The 23,792-nt window shown below is 49.0% G+C and overlaps 1 protein-coding gene across 4 annotated transcripts in view; it reads right to left on the minus strand.

Annotated features, from left to right (window-relative positions):
- Positions 1 to 23,792, minus strand: part of PRKCE (protein kinase C epsilon) — a 472,047-nt gene that overhangs the window by 6,213 nt on the left and 442,042 nt on the right. For 3 of the 4 annotated variants that reach the window (XM_010997167.3, XM_031466941.2, XM_031466942.2), the window contains 2 exons: positions 21,980 to 22,168; positions 17,767 to 17,913 (listed from right to left, as the gene is read on the minus strand). In XM_010997167.3, the coding sequence (XP_010995469.1) occupies positions 17,767 to 17,913; positions 21,980 to 22,168 (336 nt within the window). The remainder of the gene's footprint in view (positions 1 to 17,766; positions 17,914 to 21,979; positions 22,169 to 23,792) is intronic. The other variant, XM_064494525.1, reaches the window with a different exon arrangement.

Here is a 23,792-nt window from a genome sequence, read left to right on the forward strand (position 1 = left end):
TAGTGTTCATTAGTCATGGAAACTGGTTTCATTTCCTGAGGTCAACTGAGCATAGTGACCGAGCGAGATTCCACAGGATGTCTGAATGTCACAACTTACTATGTACCAGGGAACCAGGCTCAGTCAACACAGCTAGGGGCGTCATTCCCAGAGGGCCTCCAGCTCCACAGCGGGCTGGCTTGGGGAGCAATCTAGCTCAGCTCTGGGCTGTCCAGGCGTCCCAAAATCATCTATGGCATTGGAGCAAGTGCATCATTCTTCAAGAACGCTACAGGAGGACATACTTGGTTCCCCCCACCCATTATGCAACCTGGCCCTATTTTCCTTGGAGACATCTTAGATGTATGTCAGTTACTCATTTCCAATTCAAATAACTAACATCCCACTATGTGCAATTCCTGGCTATTAATTAACTGTAGAGTCTTGGGAAGTTGTCCAAGGCAAGTATAGCTAAGAGACCCCATCCTCTATTAATGCATGGAGGCAGCACAGCATCCCAGCATCTTCAAATTCAGAGAAGACTAGGGGTTATATCCTCTACTCCCCGATTTTATTCTTTGGAAAGCTTCTACCTCCCTTACAGAGCAGGTACAAGACTTGACTCCAAGGTTCTGACAGGCAAACTTCCAGAGACACTCCCTATTTACCTGGATCTTTGGTCATCCCATATGCCCCCTACCTAATGTCTAAATGCCAGATTCTTAGCCCACATGGCACCATCCAACAGGTGACACTGGGACATGGGGAACAGGCTTCTAACCCTTCACACCTTATCTCCTCCAGGAAGCCCGTCCCACATTCTCTGACCCACACTGAGGGAAGGCCACATGGAGTAGGAGAAAGAGCAGTAGCTGACCTCCCACCTGCTACTGTCCCCCTTCCTGTTGGATGACACTGTGAAGAGAACCTCTTTGAGACTTGGCCTTTTCATCTGCAAAATGGGGGTGGTAACAGGTGCCCTATAGATGGCCTTGAGGACTAAATGAGCGGGGGGGTTGTTAGGGGCCTCAGTGCAGACCCCAACACACAATGGGCACCCAATAAATGTGAGTTCCTGCCCTGCCTCTGAATTTTAGCACAATATGCCATGGGCACACCGGATGCTCAGCTTGGCTGTGTTACCAACATCTCTCTCTGTATACAAACGTGCTTCAAAAAATCAGAGCAGCAGACATAAACTGTTAATGTGGGACTTACAATAATGCTTAAAACATGTTATATGAGGTTCTGTTTTCTGCTCATACTGACATTTACAGATTCAACAGTTACTCCAAAGGCTGAGCAGCAATGCGGTCCTGGTGATCTGCCCACAGGTGCCATGAGCTTCATGAAGGCAGGGACCAAGTCTCACATTTCTCTGTGTCCCTACCTCCTTGTCCAGCTTTATCTCCTGGATCCAGTGGAACCACGAAGTTCTCTGGACTCACTGGCTTCCTTCTGCATCCACGCCTTTGCCCAGCTAATCTTCTGCCCAGAGCACCCTCTCCCCTCCCTTGCCTTCCGCCCTGTGTCCTCATCACTGAATTGACTTCCACTCACCTTTCCCATCTTGGCTTAGATGCTCTGCCTTCAGGAATACTTCCTCGTTCCTCCATGTCTCTTATGGGGTCCCATCATCTCTCCTAACTCTTATCATAGCCCTTCCCACACTGGGCTTCCGCCTCCTCTTTCAACTCATCTGTGAGCTCTTGGGGGCGGGGCCTGGGTTGACCTCACCAGCCCATCCCCAGGCTACGCAATGCCTGGCACACAGTACTCAATAACTATCTGATGGAAACAATAACTGGATGCACCTCTCTTGCTGCTACTTTAACTTGAGCCAGTGAAGTGATCTGGGTTCAGGATCTGAGGCACTCTTGTGCCAAAGGGTGTCTTTATTTATTTTTGTTTGGAGAAGGCTGAGGTCTGACTCACGAAGGGTCTGGAGCGGGACAACCCAGCCCATCACGGCCCCACAAGGTCCTGGAAAACAGGCAGACTGAGGTCTGGTTAATGGGGTTTCCTCTCCCAGCAGCGGTCAGCCTGGGGCACCAGAGTTCCCTGATTGCTGGTAGGAGATAGAACCAGAAATAGCATGAACCAGGGTTTGGGAAAATTCCATCAAGATGGATGGGCTAAGAGAAGTTTAGGGACTTGGTGGGTATGTTCCCAACCCTTGTGGTTGGTGTTAGGGGAAAGCCACATTCCTATCCCCTTTGGCATTTCTTCAGAAGTAAGGTCTTAGATTTAAGAGGTCTGGGGCTGATCCAGGGGGAAGGACACACTTTTAGTGGCTGCAGTGGGGGAGTGAGGCAACACTTCTGGAAACTGAGTTATAAGTCACTCCAGATCCTTCTGAGAAATTGCATCTGAGAAGCAAAGCTAGTGGACCTGCCTTTTAAATCACCCCAAGGCTACGGAGGGCTAGAGGCCCGGTGGGCTGTGGCAGTGTCTGGACCCCATCCTGGACATGGGCAGGCTGCCTGAATGCTTGCTTCCTGTCTGGTTGGCGCAATTCTTTCAGAGCCCTTACTGAGCTGAAGTCATAAACACAAGCTTTCCGAGGAGCCAGCAATCTCTGTTTCTGTCTTCATCTGATGACCAGGAAATCAACAGAGGACTTTATTCTAAAGCACTGAGGAAACTCCCTGATCTTCAAGGAAGGCTGTGGCATGGGGCTGTAGTGCCCAGGCTGGTCCCAGACCCCGCCTTCATCTCTGCCCGGCCTGACAGCAAGGGTGTAGGTAGCAGACTGACCACAAGCCAGAGTCCCCTGCCCCACGCATGTGACCAGAACTGGGGAGACATGCTATTTCTCGGGAGACGTGCTACCTCCATATGGTCTACAAAATGCCAGCTTTCAGGTTCCAACTCCCTCTTGAGTCTTCTCCGACATCAGAGAAGACCCACTCCATCCACCTTCCCCTCCCTGTCCCCATGGCACTTTCTGGAACAGGCATGTGCTCCCTCCTCCTAACATTTTTCTGTGTGTTACATTTTCCTCTCCTATCCCTCAAGGTACCCACTGCAAAGCAGGGCACACAGCCGTCCCTTAATATTCATTTGCCCAGAATCATTTTATTCACTGCAACAGTCAAACTCAAAATTTCTCTTTGCTTTAAAATGTCAATATTATCTAAGTTCTACTTTCTTCTTTTAAGTATCCTAAAAACAAAAGGGAGAATTTAAATAGACCGCTGGCTCAACCTCAGTCAACTGGATTTTTACATATACGCATGTATTCATTATACCCATATACTGACAGAGGATGTGTGTTTATGTTTATACACACATGCTCACCTTTGAAATTAAGTGAAATAAGGAATGTGTAACTGCCAGTGTCTTGCCTGACAAAAATGAGAGTTGGAACAGAAATTCAAGTTAGCTACCATTTGCCTAGAAGTTTCTCTAGCATATTCTTCTAGCGCATCCCTCCTTTTCAATTTTGTGAACCAAGAATTGATTGTACTTTCGGATTTTCCTTACAGGAAACAGAGCCAGACACACAGAGCATTCATCTGGCACTGGGCTGCCAGCAGAGACTTTTACAGCATCTTACCTTGCCATGGTGATGCCCCACCATTTTTTAATCCATTTCCTTCTTAGAATGTGGTGGCCAGAACAGATGGTTTGATTCCTGACTCTGTGGTCTGAGCAATGTTAAGGGCGGTGGCATGAGCCTTTCTCCTTGGTAGAAACTCTCAAATTAAACCAATGCCTAAGATAGAACCCATGTTTTATCATTTCTTAAGCAACTGTGATAAAACACTGATGCTCTTAGTTTTATCGATCCAATTTAACCTTTTTATAGATGGAACTGTGTCTCCCCCAAAAGCTGTGTTGAAATCCTAACCACCAGGACCTCAGTACATGATCTTATTTGGAAATAAGGTCTTTGCAGATGGAATCAAATTAAAATGAAGTCATCAGGGTGGGGCCTAATCCAGTATGACTGGTGTCCTTATAAGAAGGGGAAATTTGGACACAGAGACAGACATGCACTGAGGGAGGACCAGATGAAGAGACACATGGGGAATGCCTCGTCAAGAGGGGAGGGATGCGGCCACAAGCCAAGAAACACCTGGCACTACCAGGAGCTGAAAGAGGCGAGGAAGGATTTCTTCCCCTACAGGTTTCAGAGGGACGCTGGCTCTGCAGATGCCTTGGTCAAAGATGTCTAGCATCCAGAACTGTGAGACAATAAATTTCTGTTCTTGTAAGCCACCTGGTTTGTGGTACTTTGTTATGGTAGCCCCGGAAAACATACAAACCCCAATCTTCTGAAATGATTTTCTGTATCCAAATGTAATCTTTACATTTATAACCTTGGCTTCTTTTTCTAGTGGTACTTACTTCTAGCCTGTCAAGATTACAATGTTTTGCTAACACATCTCTCTGAATCTTGAATTATTTGCCAAGGAAGTGGGGAAAATAAATATACCTAGCTTGCTGAGGATTGTATGAGAGCATATAAGGAAACCTCACGTAAACTCTAAAGCACAATGTGAATGTCATTTTAATTCTATCATCCATCTTATCTGCCATCTTCTTCAGCTTTTTGTCATCCTAAAATTTGACTGGCATACCTCCCATCTATCAAGATGTATAAAAAAATATTGGATAAGACAGAGTCAGGCCGGGTCAGGCTCAGAGCCCTTTAACCTGCCTCTACAAACTGACAGTCCTACCAGCACCTTTGGGGGACAGTTGTTAAAAATTCACTGTGAATCAACCAGCCATGGTCACTTTCTCCATCTTGTTCAGGAGGATGATATCAAAGACTTCCAATTGTTTTGCTAGAACAAAGACACACAATTCCTGTAGCCCCTAGGTTCCTGGCCATTCCCTGCTCCACAGGAGAGGGTCACGGCAGCGTGGTGGCCTCTGCTGCTGGTACACAGAGATGGAGAGCCACCCAGGGCTCAGGTGGTGACCTCGAATGCCCCTTGCTCCATAATCTGGTCCATTGCCTCTGTCTAAACCACGACTGAGGGAGAGCTGCTTCACTCCTGAGGCACTGCGTGTGTGTGTGTACATATATATGTACATCTGTATTTAAAAATGAACCAAATCTCTCAGACCAACAGGCATTCTGAACAACCCATCACAGCTGAATTCCGTCAAATCGGTGGTTTGCCGGAATTCAGCTATTTCCCCTTTCTCCTTGTCCCTCTGTTATTGTTTTCTAGACTATAAAAAATATACACTTTTACAAATTCAACTTGAAGAGTTGTTTTGGAAACTCTTATTAGCTCACATTAACCTCTTCCTGCACACCCTCAAATACTTTGGTGATCAAAGGAGTTTCGTCAGCTATAATCTGTCTATAGATGAGTGGTCTCTAGGGGGCTACAGACCCAGCCCTCTGGAATCTCCATTACAGGGGAAGGGAGGTATCCCCGTTATAAAGAAATTATCAAACTTGGAACACTTGTTATGATGCTTTTTAAACAACATTTTGGGGCATCTACCTGAAGGTTTGTAGGGAAGGCTGTGCCAGTTTAGAAACTTAACAGACGCTTGGAAGGAAAACCCAAGACACAACTCCCTGTATCCCCGGCTCCCACAGGAGAAGGGGATGTGGCCCTTATGTGCCCTTGGTAAAGTGGGGGGCTTGTTAAGGTGATTCCAAAGCTGTTTCTACCTGCAAATTCTATGGCTCAATCATTTTAAGTAAAATAAAGTATTTCAAGCAAGCTTCTTGACCTAGGTTCTCAGTTCTAGAGCAAGACTGGCAAAGGATCTGGCCCTCTGACTGGCCAGTTGGCAAATGTTTTAGGCTTTGTGGGCCATGGGATCTCCAACACGACCACTCCACTCTGCCTTGTGGCTCCAGAGCAGTCCTAGACAAGACGTCAGTGACTGAACATGGCTGCATCCCAGTAACACTTTATTTATGGGCACGAACATTCCAATGTCTTTTAATGGTCAAGTGTCACCAAACACTCTTCTCTGACCATTTAAGAAAAATGTAAACAAATATACATATATATAAGCATGACTGGGACATTGTGCTGTACACCAGAGAATGACACATTGTAACTGACTATACTCCACTATTAAAAAAAAAAAGAAAGAAAAGAAAAATGTAAAACCCATTCTCATTCTGAGGGCTTCACAAAACAAAGCAGTGGACAAGATTAGGCCTTTGGGCCAGAGTTTGCCAAACCGTGCATCAGAGAAGGAACTTCAGGGCTTCTGTGAACCTCGTAAAATACAGTCCTGTGTGCAGTCTGTATGGGCACACTTGGTTTTTCCTGGAGAGAGTACACCATCAGATTTTGGAAGGGGTGCTGACTTCATGGCTAAGTTATGGACCACAGACATAAAGGCTTCCCCTCATACCAGGCCTGAATTTCACTGAGGTACAATCACTCTCTCAGAGGAGTCCACAAAGAGAAGAAAACCCTGACAGTCTCAGGACCTGAAATGACACCCTTTGCTCAAGTCCCTCGTATCATTGGGCCTCAGCCTGGGGCGTTCCCTTTGGCCTGTGTGGTGCTATATGGGAAGGCTGACGTGTCCCTAGGAAAATGGTTGAGAAAAGTCTCCAGGATGCAGGCTGTGTGTCTGAGGCTCTTTCAAAACCAAGAGAAGCTATCTGTCTCAGACACAGTATTTCTTCATTCCTTTTAGGGAAGGAGACATTTCTGGATGGGTCTGAAGGGCGGTGCTGATACCTGCCTCCCCAAACCCTCCCAACCCTGCCCAGCTCCACACGTAGGCACACCTTCAGCTGTGACTATTTGACTTTAAAACTTGGTAACAAAAGTATAAAGCATACGTTTCAGCCAAGATTCATTTTGGGCCATGTGGTTGTGGACATATTCTCATTGCCTGTACAGTGCTTACTGGCCCTTGGCGACCTTCAGTTTGAAATTTGTAAATGGCCTAGAGGCAGCTCCAGGTGCTCTAAGAATCTTGGCTCCCCAGTGAGGCAGGCAGCATTTTGGGGCAAGTCGGGCCACCTGCATCTTCTGGCACCAGTGGTACCCAGCTCACAGCTGGGCCCTAACTAAGTGGACCCTGCTGAGTCCCCAGACAGTGGCCCAGAGCAGAAGCTTTTCTCACAGAGGGGAGCCTGCCACCCTCCAAGACCACTCAAGAGAGGAAAGGAGTGCCCCTTTCCCACTCAAATGCTGCAAAGGAGCTTTGAAACAGCTCCTGCGGCCACGAGGCCTCCAATCTGCTGCCAACAAGAAGGGTCTGGAGCTGCCATGTGGGAAAGAAATGCCCCTTCCTGGGGAACCATCCTCAACCCAGGCTGGACCCCCTCACACACCTCGATCACCCTGTGCCTCTCTTTCCTGAGTCCTTCTTGTCACTGGGGCTATAAAATGATTTAATTTGTAACTGTCTCCTCCACAGGCTGGAGGCATCACTTGGGTGTCTGTTGTGTATTTCCAGTACCAGCACCGTGCTTGACACGGCTCAGTTCCTCTGAGTGGGCAGCATAATAAAGCTTGTGGATGGAGACCTTCCCAGGTGCCAGGCGCTACATCATGAAGCTCACCTGCCTGATTTATTTAAACTCATGCCCACCTCACTGGGAGGCTGTGCTGCTACTACCCTCACCAGAAAGACTAGCAAACAGCTTGCCTGAGGTGCACCAGCCAGAGGTGGAGCCAGGATGGAATTCATTCCGTCCCCAGGGCCGTGTCCCTGGCATCCTGCCTCCTGCCAAGAGGCGTCAACGGGGTCCTCTGTGCAGAGGGCTAGAGCGCTGAGCCCAGCAGAGGCAGCCATTTCAGTGGCTTCCGCCGATAGTGTTATTGCTAAACACAAACAAGCAAGCAAACAACTGCCTTCTGCCCTGTGTCCCTCACAGTGAGGCCACCATCCCCACCAGGCCATTTGGGGTCATTTCTTAGACATCAGAGGTAAAGAAGAGCACAGCCCTTCTAAATTCTTTATTATGACCGAGAGTAAGAAATACGTCTTATGTGTGATCCAGTGCACATAACCTCATCCCACCACCCCAAGGAAAGACACATCAAGCTACACTTCACTTTTACAATATGTGATGCGCTCTGTGTTTTAGTCTAATACTCTCCTTTGTTCCTTTCTATTCTATTCTTCATTAAAAATGCTTTCTGCACCTAACCCACTAAATTAATTTTACAACCCACTGATGGGTAGACCAGAAGTAGGGGAAAGAGGCACCCAGCAGGGATGTCTGGAACTGAAAGCATGCCGAAAACACAGTATTGACATCCACGAATAAAGAGCCTTAGGAGGAAACAGCGTATCACCTGCCCTGGCTTGCCCAAGGCCTGAGCGCCCATGCCAGGCTCTGCAGCGAGCTGGCCCCATGCAGCGGGACGTGCAGTGGCAGGACCCATGCCTGCTCCTGCTGGAAGTGGGCACACAGTGGCAAAGCCGGCCCCGCTCTGTGCCTAACTGTGGGGCCCTTTCCCGTTTACCATTGGCTTTTCAAAGCAGTGTCACTATTGACAGCTGGTGGGTTTAACTACTCTAGGGAAGCTTTTTTGATGCCCATAGAAGAAACTTTCCAATCTGGTCATGGCAAAAGCCCTGATCCTCCATTCACCAATCTTCCCACCCCTCCGACCCCATATTTATGAAGATGTCCTGGATGGGGATCAAGCTCTCTTGGCCCGGGATTTATTACTGCTCTGCCTGCTGGCTTTGAAACGGGAATTGTAAACATTCTAATAGATGCTTCTCAAGTCAAGATGAGGTCACCCACCTTCTCTTACCATTCAACAATTTCAGATTTCCTAACACAGGATCTCATCACCCCAAATTCCCAGGCATACACTGGAATAGATCTTGAGCCATAAAAGGAGAGATGAGAATTTAGAGATGGAACTGAGACAGAAAGATTCTCTGGAAAACACTGTAGATTTACATAGTTCATTCATTCATTCCGCACATATACATTGAATCCCTACTATGTCCTAGGAGTTGTTGCTGAGGATGCCAACTGTGAACAAAACAGATGAAAATCCGTCCCCTAACACATTAACAAGGGCTTACTTATCGTTGGTGTTGGGTGATGGACCACTGACGAGTCCACTTTTCTGCTTTAGTACATGCTTGAATTTTTCCATGTTAAAAAGGTAAAAAGATAATTCTCGAATCTCAAACACATGATGCGGAGTAAAAGAAGCCAGACACAAGAAACATACAACATAGCTCCATCTCCATGAAACCCTAGAGAAGAGGAATCTCTTCTCCAGTGACAGAAAGCAGATTAGCGACTGCCTGGGGCAAAGGCACCTGGGACCTTTCTGGATATTCATGTGCTGGTGGTTACAGGGGTGCATCCATTTGTTAAAACACATCCAAATATACACTTTAAACAGGTAAGTTTGAGTGTCTGTAAATTTTATTATAATAAAGTTGACTTAAAAACCACACACATCCCTGCTCTCCTGGAGCATGTTTATGTGGAGCAGCTGGAGGTGGGAGAAATCTTAGGGACCACATGAGCCCCACACTTTACAGGAAGGATGCAGAGACATTCAGGGCCTTGTTCAGGGTCTGACAGACTCCAACAGCAGGGACCTGGACCCAGCCCCGCCCAGCGTCATCCTAGTAGCTCACTGCCCTACAGGCTGGGGGCTAAATTCTTGGAATCCCATGTTCTGGGGTGATGGTTTTCTGACTCATTCGGTGGAATGCCCACATCCCAGGTACCTGGGTACCTGTAGCCAGAATCTGCCACACCTCCCCAGGAAGACCACCAATCCTGTGCTTTCCAAACACTAGCTGAGGGGCCAGCTGCTTGTGGGGAGGAGGATGGAATGGCTGGAGCCCCAAGTCAAGGTCTGGTTTATTTCCTAAGTCATCGCAGTTGACAAACCCCACTCCAGGCTTATCTTCCCATCTCTTTACTTAAGGCAATCTTCATATTTCGCTGTTCCAGTCATTCTGGACCCTGCCTCATACCTAGCTGGGCTCACACACCTGAAATACTCCACTGACAGCCAAGTTCTGTGGTCGGAGAAAATCCCCTCGGGGTTGGACGAAGTCCCAGAAAGGAGAAGCCCGAATGACATGGAGGGTGGGCAGACTGCGGGCCCATGGGCCAGGCCTTCTCACTTTGAAGAGACTGAGGCTGATGTGGAACCTTAACAAAACTTCACAAACTGAGCCCTCCCCTCCCCCGAGGCCGCCTTCTTCACGCCACCTCTCCCACTCTGCTCTGTCCTCCAACCTCGACAGGCAAACCTCAAGACTCCCCTCCCAATGTCAAATCCTAGAATTTATCCCATTGCCTGGTATTCCTCAAGTATTTCAAGTTCAGTATCTCCTCCTGCCATCTAAACTCCTCACAGTGGTGATGACGTGGATGTGATTGTAGGGGATTCTTTTCTTCTGGGTCATCCTCCCCCTCCAAGGCTTCCCAGAGGACACAAAGCACGTGCTCAGTAAATACCCATTAAAAAGAGTGGATCTGAATCCAGCCTTTCCCTTTTCCTTCCATGCCTCTTCCCATGTAGTTCTCTCCTCCTCACCCTTCCTGGCTTTCTCTGTCAGAGTCTAGCAACTCTCTAGAATCTTCCCTGATGGCACCTGCTCTCCCCACCTTCAGTCAGACACAACCTAGTAGGTTCCATGCTCCCAGGTAGGATGTGTGTGTTACCTCCAGTGCTCGTGGGGCGGGAAGGAGATTATATTTAATATACACTAGTCTGGTGAATCCAGGAAGGCGAATCCCAACCTAACAGCTATTAAGTCATAGATAAAAACTTTGGAGGTTATAGAAATGCCCAGCCCAGGCCTCAAATTCCTCCCCGGGGTTGGGGGGCCAGGAGGACCAAGGTGATGCACAGATCGGCCCTCCATCCCCAGGCCACAGGGATGCTCCTGCAGTCAGAATTCCCTCATGGAGGAATCTCCTGCGCAGAGCCAAAGATGCTCCACTGACGCTGTTTAGCTCAGAAATCGTTGGGAAGCTGTGATGGCTACCATCTCAGGGTGGGAACACAGAGCCATGCAGCTGGGCTCGGCAAAAACACTGCTGAGACCAAAGGCAGTGATGGTGAAGGTCGTAAGCTCACAGCATAAAAGGAGGGCGAATAATGGGAGGACCTTTGGGGGTATTCCAAGGGGCAAAAGGGCTGGGAATACTGGCATCTGGGGTGAGTCACTGTCTTGCAGCACCTCCTTTCTAGTCTCCTCCAGCTCAGACCAGCAGCTGTGCCAGAATTAGACTCAGGAGGCTCTCTGGCAGAGTCTGAATTGTGTTCTTTGCCAGTCTACCGATGCCCTTCTGCCCTGTCATGGATGGCTGCTTCCCTGACTGCAGGGTGTCATCTCTCTTCTGAACTCCTGGCCCCTCTCCTTTGGAACAGGAGTATTGCCCAGTCCAGCCTCCCTCAGCTTAGACCCCCACTGTCTCCATCACTATTAGCATCAGTACCATGCCCAACACTCACTGTGTATCCAGGATGGTCCTAATCCTTTTATATCATTAGTTTTTTTCCCTCCTCACAGCAATCCACTGTGGTAGATATTATTGTCCCCATTCCATGGATCAGCAGATTGAGGCTCAGAGAGATGAGATGACTTTCCCAAGATCCTATTTTCCCAGTTGGAACCTGGCTGTAACTGATTCCACCTCCCAGCCTCCAAACATCACACCACCTCCTGCAATCCTTAACTCTTAACTCTTGGAGTCTTGGGATAAGTGGAAGAGGGGCTTAGCAGGTTAGGTTGGGGGCGGTGAACGGAGAGAAAGAAACTAAAATTTATTGAGAATCTAGAGCGCACAAAGCATCTTAGGTTTGTTATTTAATCCTGCAGTAATTCTATGGGCCAATATTCTCATTCCCATTTTACAGATAAGAAGGTTGGGGCTCAAGGAAGCCAGAAGTAAATTCCCAAGTTCACATGCCTATCCTGTGATAGCAATTTTATTCCCACCCAAGTCTCTGGGGTGAAAGCCAATGCCCTGTCCACTGGGCCAACTACCAAAAACATGTTCCTGGACTTTTCCCATGCCCTCCAGCCCGGGGCCAGTATTCTGGCTCTTGGAGGAATGCTGCAGGCTCTTGGAGGTTAAGGGCTCTTGCTCTGGCATGGATACAGGCCAGCTCCTCACTGACATCTGCCAGGACTGATTGGGCCCTGTTCCCGCTCTATCAGGTGGAAGATGAGGACAGCCTCTCAGGGTTTCTGGGACTCTGTCTTCATGGTCCATGCTGTCAGGGTCCCCAGGCCGGTGGGCTGGCTTTAGGGGAAGGGGCTGCCTGTTGAGCAGGGCTCTTCCTCCGGCTGCTGAGGTGTTGAGAGTGTGAGGGTCTTAGGCCCACTTCCCAGTTTTCTCTCAGCACAGCCCAGTCATGCAGGAGCATGCAGGAGAGGCCTCCCTCAGGGTCCCACCATGCAGTGTGGATGGCTGGATGGAACAGATTATGAGGTTGAAAGGGGCCTCCATGTCACCAGGCCTGAGGGCTCACCTACCTGGAGAGACTCCCCACTCTGGAGGCCTTACCTTAAAGAGGGACATTCACACTGAAGCAAACTTGAAAAGAGAGAACACGTACACAAAGAGAAGTTTACTTGGCCAGCATTTCCCTCATTGTCTTTGGCTTTCACTGAGGACAGCTAGGCTTCTGGGGAGGCAGACCTCTCCCTCCTGCGGGCTTCCCCCCATTCTAGCGCTGAAGCCCTGGGCGCCGTAATCTCAGAGCCTGATGCTTTTGAGGTGGTGGGGGAAGGGAGGAGTGCACAGGAGGGAAGCTGGGAGTGAGCAAAATACCTCCCAGATCCACAATGTCAGATACTGCCCTTTGACCACACCAAACACATCACGTCTGCCCCCTCTGGTCCCTAAGGCAGGCCAGCCTACCCATAACACAAAAGCTAAATGGGCAGCTTTGAATGACAGCAAATGGTGCCACCATTTTGGAACCAAATCCCCAGTGGGATAGACCAGTGAATTCTAAGCTTGGAGACTTTTTCCAGCATCAAAGGTCTTAGCTCCAGCCTTGCGGGCTTTTCTCTTCCCCTGCCCGTCCTCTGCTAGGGGTGCTTCACCTTGAAGCAAGCCAGAAAACTGATTTGAGTGCATGGTGGCACCAAGTCTTTAGTTTGGTGTTGAGGGCACATCACTTGTGCAAAATCAGTTGAGCATGTGGGTGGATAGAAGGCAGACAGGAGGAGCACAAAAGGGAAAGTAGAGGAGGGAGAATAGACAAGATAAGAGAGCGGGAGGGAAGATGAGAAGGAAATCTCCACGCAGAAGCAGAGGCCACTGAAAAATGTCCTGGGGTTGGGTTAGTGTGAAGGGGTGAAAATGCAGTCGGACTACTGACAGCTGGTGAGTCAGAGCAGGGGTTAGACAAGGAGGCTTAGGCGCCAGGGAGCAGAAATCTCAGCTTAGCAAACATCTCAAAAAGGCAAAGGCCCGGAGGGGACAGCGGCCAACCTACATGTGTGATAGAACCTGTCCAGAGGCCAAATTCCAGCTACAAATCTGGACAATCTCCTTGGTGGTATCTTTAGAGGGGTGAGGCTTCCCACGGAGGGGACAGAAACCAGGCCTGGGAGCTGTTCTCCTGCCAGAGTCAGCCCCTGTTGGGGTGGATCCAGGGAGCCTGGTCTCCAGCTGAGCCAGCCTGGGCAGAGTGCAAGCTCACCGCACCCACCAGCCACAGAAGGGCTCCTCTGTGCCAGGGGAGTGGGGGTGTCCTGGAAAACGTGTCACTGTGTTTTGGTTCTTCTTAATGCCTAGACTGGATGACATGAGCTCACTCAGCCTCACCTCCAGCACCCACCACCAGACAAAACCAATTTCTCCCTGAATCAGACAGGCAGGATGTACCCCCAGGGTGCTCAGATTCATCAGGGCCATCTGAGGGGTGGAGCAGGAGTTCCTCAGCAGGATTCCAGGGATGGGTGGCATTTTGGTCTACAGGGAATGGGAAGGGGGTAAGTAGAGTCAGCCCAAGACAGAGGAGACCCAGAGTCCCCTCCTGGGCCCCAGGCCCCTGACTGAATGCCCTGGGGACCTTCAGCCTGATGAGATTAGGGGAGTCTGCATTTGCTTTCTCTGCTGCTGAAACACATGCCAACTGTCTCCTTGAGGCCATCACCAAGGTGTCAGGCTGGAGATGTTTGCTCACGGACCTGTCCCCTCCCTTCTCACAGTATCTTTGACCCAGAGTCTGTCCCTAAGATCATAAGAAACTCACACTGTCGCCTGTGGCCCAGCATTCTGGGAAGTTGTTACCAATGTCAGTCTTCAAACCAGTTTTCCTTCCTCCCTCTGTCAAAACCTTTCTTTCCCTGCTTTCCTGAGAAGGCATCTGATGTGTCCGCAAGTCACAGGACACCTTAGGCCCAAAGAGAGCCCATCCAGTGTTGGAACTCCCTGTCCTGTGAATAGAAGATGGCTTCCATGGGGGCCCACCTCAATTTCCTAGTGTCTCTTCAGTGACCTCTTGTGTGGGGCCATCTATTCTGTCTGTGGGGGAGACTGGCCCTGGAGCGGGGAGACTGGCCCTGGAGCCCTGAGCCGTCCTCACTGCTGGCATCTGAGCCAGCCAGGCAGGACCATACACCTCCGGGGTGAATCCTGAGTTGGTTAGAGCAGGTGATGGCTTATAAACACCTGTGTGAGTTTTCACACTGGTCCTGAAGGGCTTTCAGAGATGAGAAATACAGTCTATGTCCATCACTGCAGTGGGCTTTAATTCAACTTAAAATCTGTTACACACAAGCCCACAGATGACTCAGGTGGTGCCATTAACATTTTTCAGGAAAGAGTCTTCAGTTAAGGGATAGCTTCAGGACACCTTTCAAACTTGCTAACTAGTTGAAGACCATTCTTTTCTTTTCCAAGTTGGTTATATCTCCGGAGAGAAATCTCTAGTTCTAAGGATATAATGTGATCAGAGATCTCAATAACCTGACTAAATCTTTACCGCCATATAGCTGAGACTCAGTAGAATCAGTATCACTCAGCTCCAAATGTGACCAGAAACACCTCTTGCACAATGTAAGTTTCCCTTTTTATCCTTCCTTTAGATGTTCTAATTCTCTTCTCTGAACCGATTTCAAACCAACCAAATAAGCGCCCTTTCCTCTGACCCCCAGCAGTGCCAAGGATGACTCTGGAGGTCTGTAGGGGTGAGCGGGAACATGCACAGAGGGTGATTTCCAAGGCAACGATGAACTCACTCTTTAGGAACGCTAAGACAGTTTGGAACTTGGTGGGAGCTCCTGGATGTCCCCTAGAAACCTACTTGAGGCCCTAAGCAGAGGACGCAAGCATAGTCCTGCCCTTGGGTTGGGGGTCCTCGAGAGACCCAAGAAAGAGAAACACATGTTCCTGGTGTTTTGGGTGGAGAGGGAGTCCCACCTAACCTCCTGACCCAGGATATACTGCTACTGCTGGTTCCTGGGGGTCCCTTATCCCCCTGCCCACAGGAGCACCTATACTCCTGGCCAAGGGACAGCTCTGCGGTGATCCCTGCCTGCCTGGGCCAGATGAGGCCTGCCCACAGTGAACCGGGTCACATGCTCGGCCTCTGAGTCCCACTTCACTTTTCCCCCAACCTGTGTCTGGTTCCTTACTTGTCCCACAGGCCCACAGAAACCTCACACCTGTCCTTTCCACCCCTCCCTCACTCTGGGGAAGCCAGGTACTGTTCAAAGGGTCACCTCTCTCAGGTCTGCACCTTCACTGGGCTCTGAATTCAGACTTGAGGGTGGGGGCCCTAGCGAGGAAGCCCTAGCAGTGTTCAGGCTTTGGGAAGAGCTTTTGGAGACCAGAGCTTCTCGGGACTTCTGCCACCTCAGAGCTATCGCCTCCACTGGATCTGAGCAATGTCCTGCCGCTGATCTACTCCAGTGAGAGACTCTTCCCTATGAACCCATCCTTTAAAACTTCCTCATGCCTTTTATTGTAAAGATCTTCTCGAATTCCTTGCTCCCACATGGCCTCTCAGTAAAGACTTCCCGCCTGCCTCTGCCCCACCAAGCCCTCTCTCCCCTTTACACCTCTTGTTGATGGTCCCCGGGGTTTACCTGTCACCTGCAACCTGCACCCCAGGAGGGGCTGCTCCTCTAGCCCTGCCCAAGCCCTCTGCAAGGCCAGCATCAAGTCCTTTTGTTGACCTGGAGTCTGGACTGGAGTTGACAGCATTTTGCAGACCTGCATTGGCTGATGGGTCCCTGCTTTCATCTTGGGTTCCTTTTTGTTGGGCCTGGATTCCTTACATGGCTCTACTTCCCAATTTTCTTTGGGTTGATTAACCTAGATTAAACCCACAACAACATTTCCCCCAGAGATGTGAGTCTTTAGTTTCTCCTCCTCTGTCTGGCCTCTAGTTTCCTGCCTCCCCTGGCTTTGTTGGGGGAATCTCAGCAGTTCATCTTGTCCTTAAAGACCACCTGCAGAGACCCTGAGGCTGGGGAGGGCAGCCTTCAGGCAAGCTGGTAAGTGCGGTGAGCCCTGCTCCAAACCCCCGGCATGGCGGCAGCACAGTAGGCCCCAGAGCCTGGGGAGAGGGGCAGGAGTGGGGGTAATGTTGACAAGGAAGGGAAGGTGAACCTGAGTCTAGCCTGTTCTGAGCTGTGTGCCAGCCAGCAAAAATCATAAAAACCCAAGGAGGAAGCAAACAAGAAATGGTGACAGGACTGAGTGTCCAGGGAACTCCATCTACAATGGTCTTGTCTGGCCAAGGCCCAGACCACACCCTTCAGCTGAGAGTTACCCCCAACACAGAACATTTCAGAGAATCACAGCACTCTTAATCATCACTCCTCAGAAAACCTTCCAGAACATAATGGAATGCCTCTCTCATGATTCCCCAAGCACAGGAGGGTCTTTCCTGTACTTGGAAGTGAGGGAGAAGGGGGTCTTCCGACAGAATGTGCGGTGACTGCAGGTGGACCAGATGATTCCAGGTCTTCCCTGCCCGAGACCCCAGCCCCACTGCTCTGGGGCTCTGCCCAGTAGCTTCCTATGCTACATGCCTCCCTTCACTCCCAGGATGCTAGCCAGCTGGCTATCCAAATTTTCAGTCTGAATGATTTGCCTCATTGGGCTAGAATCCAACAGAATTAAGAATTTCCCTCTACACACACACACACACACACACACACACACACACACACACACTCCTTACAGCAGCAGATCACTGCCACGACACGGTCTTTGCTCTCAGAGTCAAGTCCGGGATCGGATCGCCAGTCCTATTCCTCTTTCCAACCGCTTTATTGCACCCTCCCCCAAATGGCATCATCACAACAGTCCCAAGAACCTGGAAGGAAATGTGTACTGAGGCCAGAGAGAGGTCAGAAGGGAGAGCGGGCCAGGGAAGGCAGAGACATGGCCTAAAGAAACGGCCTCTTACAGAGCTGGCCCCATGCGCCGCCCCAGGGACAGTCCTCCCCAGATGCCAGTCTCTGAGTCTCAGCTTCCTGCTCTGTGCTCACTCCACATAATTACTGCGATGGTTATCTAGTTAATAGTTTTCTTTAAACTGACTTGTTAAAAAAGTTACCTATAAAGAAACAATATCTCTACCACACATGGAAAGCTAGTATCATTTATAATTTTTGATCAAATAACTCTGTATTAAAATCAAAATGTTCTTCTGTGTCCCAAATAAGGTATCATCTTGGTGACAGCTCCCAGTTATGTATTGTCAACAGTCAACTCCCAAGGCCATCGAGACTCTTTCCTAGGGCCCCTCGGTGACCACCTGCCCTGGTCAGCTTGGTTGTCAGAAGTGCCCAGACCCTCCCTCTGTGCTCAGGGAGCAGGCTGCCCCTCAGTGGGGAGCGGGCTCGGGGCCTACTTACAATTCGAGGTTTGAAGGGTGGTTTGATCTTCTTCTGCTCCAGAAGCACCCAGTCGATCTCCTTGAAGAATGGGTGCTGTTTGATGGCATCCTCGCCATTCTGCGCTGCCACACAGCCCAGGCGCTTGTTGGGGTTCTTGGTCATGAACTGTGGGGATGGGGACAGAGACAGGATCAGGGACAAAGGTCCAGCAGGCAGGCACAGGCTGCGAGGGAAAGATGGAAGGCAGCCAAGGCAGCGTCTTCAGTATCCCCTCCCAAGCCTGTTTTCTGCACTTTCAGGGGCTTTGCCCCTCAGGGTGCTCTTTCTTTTTTTTAATTGAAGTATACTTGATTTACAATGTTGTGTTAGGTTCTGGTGTACAGCATTGTGATTCAGTTATAGACACATATATTCTTTTTCATATTCTTTTTCATTATAGATTATTATAAGATACTGAGTATAGTTCCCTGTGCTAAACGGTAGGACCTTGTTTACAATTCTTATAGAATTATAAGAATTTGCACCAGCCACCATTTGACACCAGTATATATATGCATTGACTCATTTCATCCAAATGCAAAGCTCTAAGATACTATTATTATCCCTATTTTATAAGTAGGTAGTTGAGGCACAGAGAGGTTAATTAACTTTATAATCTCTCTTTGGCCAAGGACAAACAGCCAACAAGGTATCAAACCAGGAGTAGGAACTCAGACTCCTTCCAACTCCCTGCTTCTCCTCAGATTCTCAAGGCTTCTCATCAGGGCAACTAAAGTCTGATAAACTCACACTGAGAGCTCAACAGTCCTTCTGGAGGTAAGGAAAGAAAACAGTTAAGGTAAATTATCAAAGGCACCTCCTCCCCTTTCCTCTTCTTCCTCCTACTTTAAAAAAAATTGAATTTGTAATCTCTCACACAAAATACCCACATAGATTAACAGATAAAAAACAAGAAAAAGAAAGGCTTATTATTTCTCAATGCTTGTCTATAAAAACCACATGGATGTGTTTTATACTTTTTGGTTGGTGTCTTGTGATCCTCACACATCCAGGTGAAATTATTCTTCCTATTCAATGAGTCAGCCCTGATGGAAAATATTAATTTACCCGAGCAGGTGTATATCGGAAAAAAAACCCAGTGCTGGTAGGTGGAAGTGTTTCTGATAGCTGCCCAAATACAGGCAGGGCTGTACCTGTGCCTGTGTGTCAGAGACTGAGTGTTATATTTCATGGGGTGAAGGCTGAGTCTGGATTTAAACAAAGGAATGTAAGAGGACAAACTATAATCCAAATGAATAAATCTATAATGATAGCATTTCAGGCTTTATCAGCAAGGGAGATTTTCTTGGGCAGGGAGAGCCTCTCACTGACTCCTGCCTGGTACCTGGAAACCAAAGCATCTGAGCCCGGACTAAATGCTACTGGAGAAGGGAGAGCCACAGATAAGACAGTGAAGGAGTGCTTGGTGAACGTGAGTTGGGAATGGTGCCAATGCACATCATCCTTCTAACCGAGTGGTTGGCAGAGGTCACCCCTGCTTAAACAACCCGATTACTATCACCCACAGGATAAAGTCTACACCCCTAAGTTTGGCACACAGAAACTACTCAGTCTGAATCCGGTCTCTCTTGCTGACCTTTTGCATCCTTTATCCCCCAGGTCGAAGGCCTCTCTCCAATCCCCAAGTATCCTCTAGGAACCAGTCAAAATGCTGCCTCCTCTGTGAAGCCTGTCCAGATTCACCCCTCTGTGGATATCTGAGACCCCATGCTTCTTGTTTATTTGAATTATAATTTGCTTAGACATCTCCTTTCCTTGGTGAGCTTTATGATCTAGGAATCAGTCCCATATTCCCAGCACCTGGCTCAGTGCCTGGCTCCCCTTGTGTGCTCAGAACACTGAGACGACTGAATAGGGGGTTGAAGGCTGGGCCTCAGGGCACGGTGCTGAGGAGGGGAGGCAGCAGGACCGCCACTTACTGTTGCACAGGTTGTGCACTGCGTAATTCTATGATGCATATAGCCTTCTTGAGAGTTCTGCACATAGGCAGCAGCCTTCAGAGACATGGTTCAGTGACCAGAGTCATGGAAAATCCAGTCTGGCCCTAGAATCAAGTGACAATGTGAGGAAGTGAAGTGTTCCAAGGCCACAGGAATAGAAGACTTCTCCTTACTTCCTCAGCTTTTTCTGTCCTCCCACTTCTGGAAGGGGAAGTATCAGGGTGATGGATAAACATACAGGTTCTAACGTCTCAGGAAGCCGACCCCAGGCCAGAGGCTCTTTCCTTTTCCCGGAGACTTTACCCTTACCAACCAGCTGACACAGGCATGATCTCCTGCTTCTGAATCTCTGTAGGTCAAAGTTTCTCAGCCTCTGCGCTAAAGATATTGTGGACTAGATACTTTGTTTGGGGGTCTCCTGTGCAGTGCAGGATGTTCAGTGGCAGCTTTGGGCTTTATCCACTAGATGCTAGCTAGCACCATCCCCCCCAAGTTGTGACAACTAAAAACATCTCCAGATGTTGCCAAATGTCTCCAGGGCAGGGTGTGTGTGTGTGTGTGTGTGTCTGTGTGTCTGTATGTATGTGTATGTGTGTGTGTGTGTGTGTGTGTGTGTGTGTTGGGATGGCAAATCACCCCCACGTGGGGTGCAGGGGACTCAAGCTGGTGTTCAGTGCTCAGGGTGAGTGACCAGCTCTGCTGGGGGAGTTCTGGCTGCCTCCGAGGCTACAGGTTTTTCTTAGCCAGCACCTGGCACAGTGCCTGGCACATACGAAATGCTCAGTAAGTATGTGTTGAATAAATAAACGCATGAGTGAACACACTCTATTGCTTCCTTCACTGCTCTAATCCCAACTGTGACCACGCACGGATGTGTTTTGTATTTACTGCCCCATCTTCTCCCGCCAGATCGCAAGCTCCACAAGGCAGGGCTGATGGCTGTTATGTTCACCAATGCTTACTTAGCATCTGGCACGAGGCCCGATACACAGGAAACACTCAACACATAGTAGTTCATTCAATCAATGAATGGGTGGGAGAGAAGGTAGAGAAAGAAGCAGATGAGGAAGAGAGGGAAGGAATGAGGTGAGGGAAAGCAGGGAGGAGGAGGGACAAAATGAACTACAGAAAGAGCAGCCTGTTCTGAGGTGGCACTTCCCAAAATATCGTACGTGTCCCCCGAGACACCTGCAAAATGATTTTAGGTCTTTTTACCATTTTGATATGATGATGTATGTTAATTAATTATGGCAAGTGATACTATTTTCCAATAATTTAATTTCCCATTAATGAGAATAATACAACATTTCTTTGTAAAATACACATAATTAGGTAACTATTGGAAATTGATGAAAAAAGAAGAAAAATAAAGTGGATATTTGGATACGGCAGATTCTGCGACTGTGGCATCTCTTTCTCTTCCTCTCTCCCCCTCTGAACGTTGGGGCATTCTGATGGGCAAAAAGGAGCCTGGACTGGAAGTCAATGTTCCTGGGCTGTCACCCTGGTCCTGCCTCAAACCAGTAGGGCGACCTTTCCCAGGTAAACTGGTCTGCTTACCTTTCCTACACCTCAGCTTCCCCGGCCTCCTCCTAAGGGGGGCAGGTAACCACTTACTTGTCTTATTGCAGCAACGGCTGCGTTGAGCAAGTACTAAGCATCATCACCTGTGAGGGACTATTTGCAGGGATGGGGACAGTCCCTATTATGTGTCTGAATTCAGCATGGCTGCAGAGAGCTTGAGTGGACACTTCTGATCAGCGATGCTGCTGTGGACACAGGGGCACAATGCCTCTCCCCCTCTCTCCTCCACTCACCTCCCACCCCGGTTGTCACGGGCCCCAGAGCAAAACAGGCCATGAGTGGCAGGTAAAGAAGGAGGGTCCAGCCCCCAGAGTATCAGCAGCAGGGGGGATCCGAGCACAGCAGGGTTGGTTCTGTCCCCACTGAAGTACTGGAGGACACGCACATGCATAGAACTTTCCCCAGGAAACACAGACATGGTGTCCCTTTCTCACAAGAAGAGCAATTTGTCCCAGGCCCCATTTCTCCCTACAGTAGGCCTGGGCTCTCAGGGGGTGGCCACCCCCTACCCCTGGCATTCAGCAGTCAGCAGAGCTGGGACAAAGAGAAAGAGAGAGAAAGGAGGAGTGGGTTGCAGGAGAGAGAGACAGACAGGCAGAGGTGGGAAGGCCAAGGGAGCAGAAAGCAGGCGAGGGCTGACAACTCACAGCTTTTAGGATGCTGACGGCCTCCTTGCTGAGCCAGACTGGGTAGAGCACGTCGTCATGGAGGATGGACTCAAACAGATCGTCCTCATTGTCTGCCTCGAAGGGGGGCTGCCCAGCCATCATCTCATACATCAGCACCCCCAGGGCCCACCAGTCCACTGAGGGGCCGTACTCCAACTCCTGCAGGATCTGTTCAGGAAATGGCAGCGTCAGGGCACCAAAGGCTGCCCCCCAGGACCATGCCTGTACCACCGCACCTTCCTGTGGGGAGGCCCGCATCTTGAATTCCAGCTCGCTCCTTCATAGCGGAGCTGTGTTACAAAAAATCAGGTTCTAAGCCAGCAAATTAGTGACAACTGAATTTGGGAGGCACTCTGTTGGTGGCCATCTTTCCCTAGTTGACACCCAAAGCCTGTCCTCCGGGGGAACAAATTGCTGTTTCTTTGCTTGAGCATTGGATGAAGTTCCTGACTTGCATTTTTAAAACCAAGTAACTGCCCTATCCCAATTTTATCTGCAGTGCTGGCCGTGTGCCGGAAGGAGGCAGAAGACCAACCAGGAAGTACCCATTTTCACCCCACATTTGGCATTACATTTTCTGGGTGATCTCAAGCCAGTCACTTGACTTCCTCATTTCTCAGATGAAACTCAGACTGTCAGCTTAACCTCACAAGTTTAATTAAGGTGGATGATTTTGAAAGCCTATTGCAAAATATAGAGCTCTATATAATTGGAAGGTGCCACTAAATCCAATTTTTCTTCTATGAGGTTTGGTCTCAAGGTGTATATTGGATGCAGCAGGCCAATGAGGTGTGTGTGGCTCAGAGCAGAAATAATGCTGAGCTGTTCCCACCACTAAGGAAGGGATTGTGAAGTGATGTTTCTATCCTGCAATGATGTTTTCCTTTTATCAGTCAGGGCAGGACTGGGCATGGTGCTGCCCAGAAACAGGAGGGTGGGTAAGAGGACATCTCTGGCTGCTCTCAGTGCTATAATTCTACAAAGAGCTCCAAAAAAAAGTGAGGATGTAGGAGAGAATCACGATCAGAGTGCATGTCCTCAAAGAGGGTATATTTTGAGGACTCCCCCCAAAATGGCAAAGGCTATTCCAGCTTGCAGGACACCTCAGGCAGGTAACCTCTCAGGTAGCTTGTTTCAGAACAAGGCTCAGTTCTCAGGTTCTCAGATTCCAAGATGGAAGAAGAGGCTGAGCCTGAGTATCTGGGCTTTCCTTGGGTTACTCAAAACACCCTTCTAGAGATTGTAGATTGCAGATTGTTTGGGATTAAATAAAAAGATGGGCAGAAACATTTTGAAAATGGTAAATAAAAAGATGGGCAGAAACATTTTGAAAAAAAGCACATTTTAGGAATCTTCTGAATTTAGAGTGAAGAGGAATGTCAGAAAATGCAGCCAACTTCAAATTATTTGGGCTCGTAACCTGTTTGGCTAGTACCTTTGGTCTCTTAGCCCGGTGGTCAGCACATGGTGTCTGGAAGGTCAGAGTCACAAGCTCCGCTGAGAAGCCAGTCACGCTGCTATGTTCCAAAGCTAAAACTAGCGCCTCCTTCAATCTTGAAAGACCTAGTGCCCCAACCTGGGCCACCATGGTACCACCTTCAAGGTCATGGTTATCACTCATCTCCTCCAGAAAGCTTTCCTGGATTTCTCCAAACTTTCTCCAATCCTCTGATACCCTAAGACCTTTGCCTATCCCTAAGATTTGGCAGACACTTTCCATATACTACTGTGATTTTAGTTATGTTTTTCAAGTGTCTCCCCAGGGCATCCATAAGCCACCAGAGGGCAGGGG

The sequence above is a fragment of the Camelus dromedarius genome, chromosome 15, assembly GCF_036321535.1.
Source record: "Camelus dromedarius isolate mCamDro1 chromosome 15, mCamDro1.pat, whole genome shotgun sequence".
Classification (NCBI taxonomy): Eukaryota; Metazoa; Chordata; class Mammalia; order Artiodactyla; family Camelidae; genus Camelus; species Camelus dromedarius.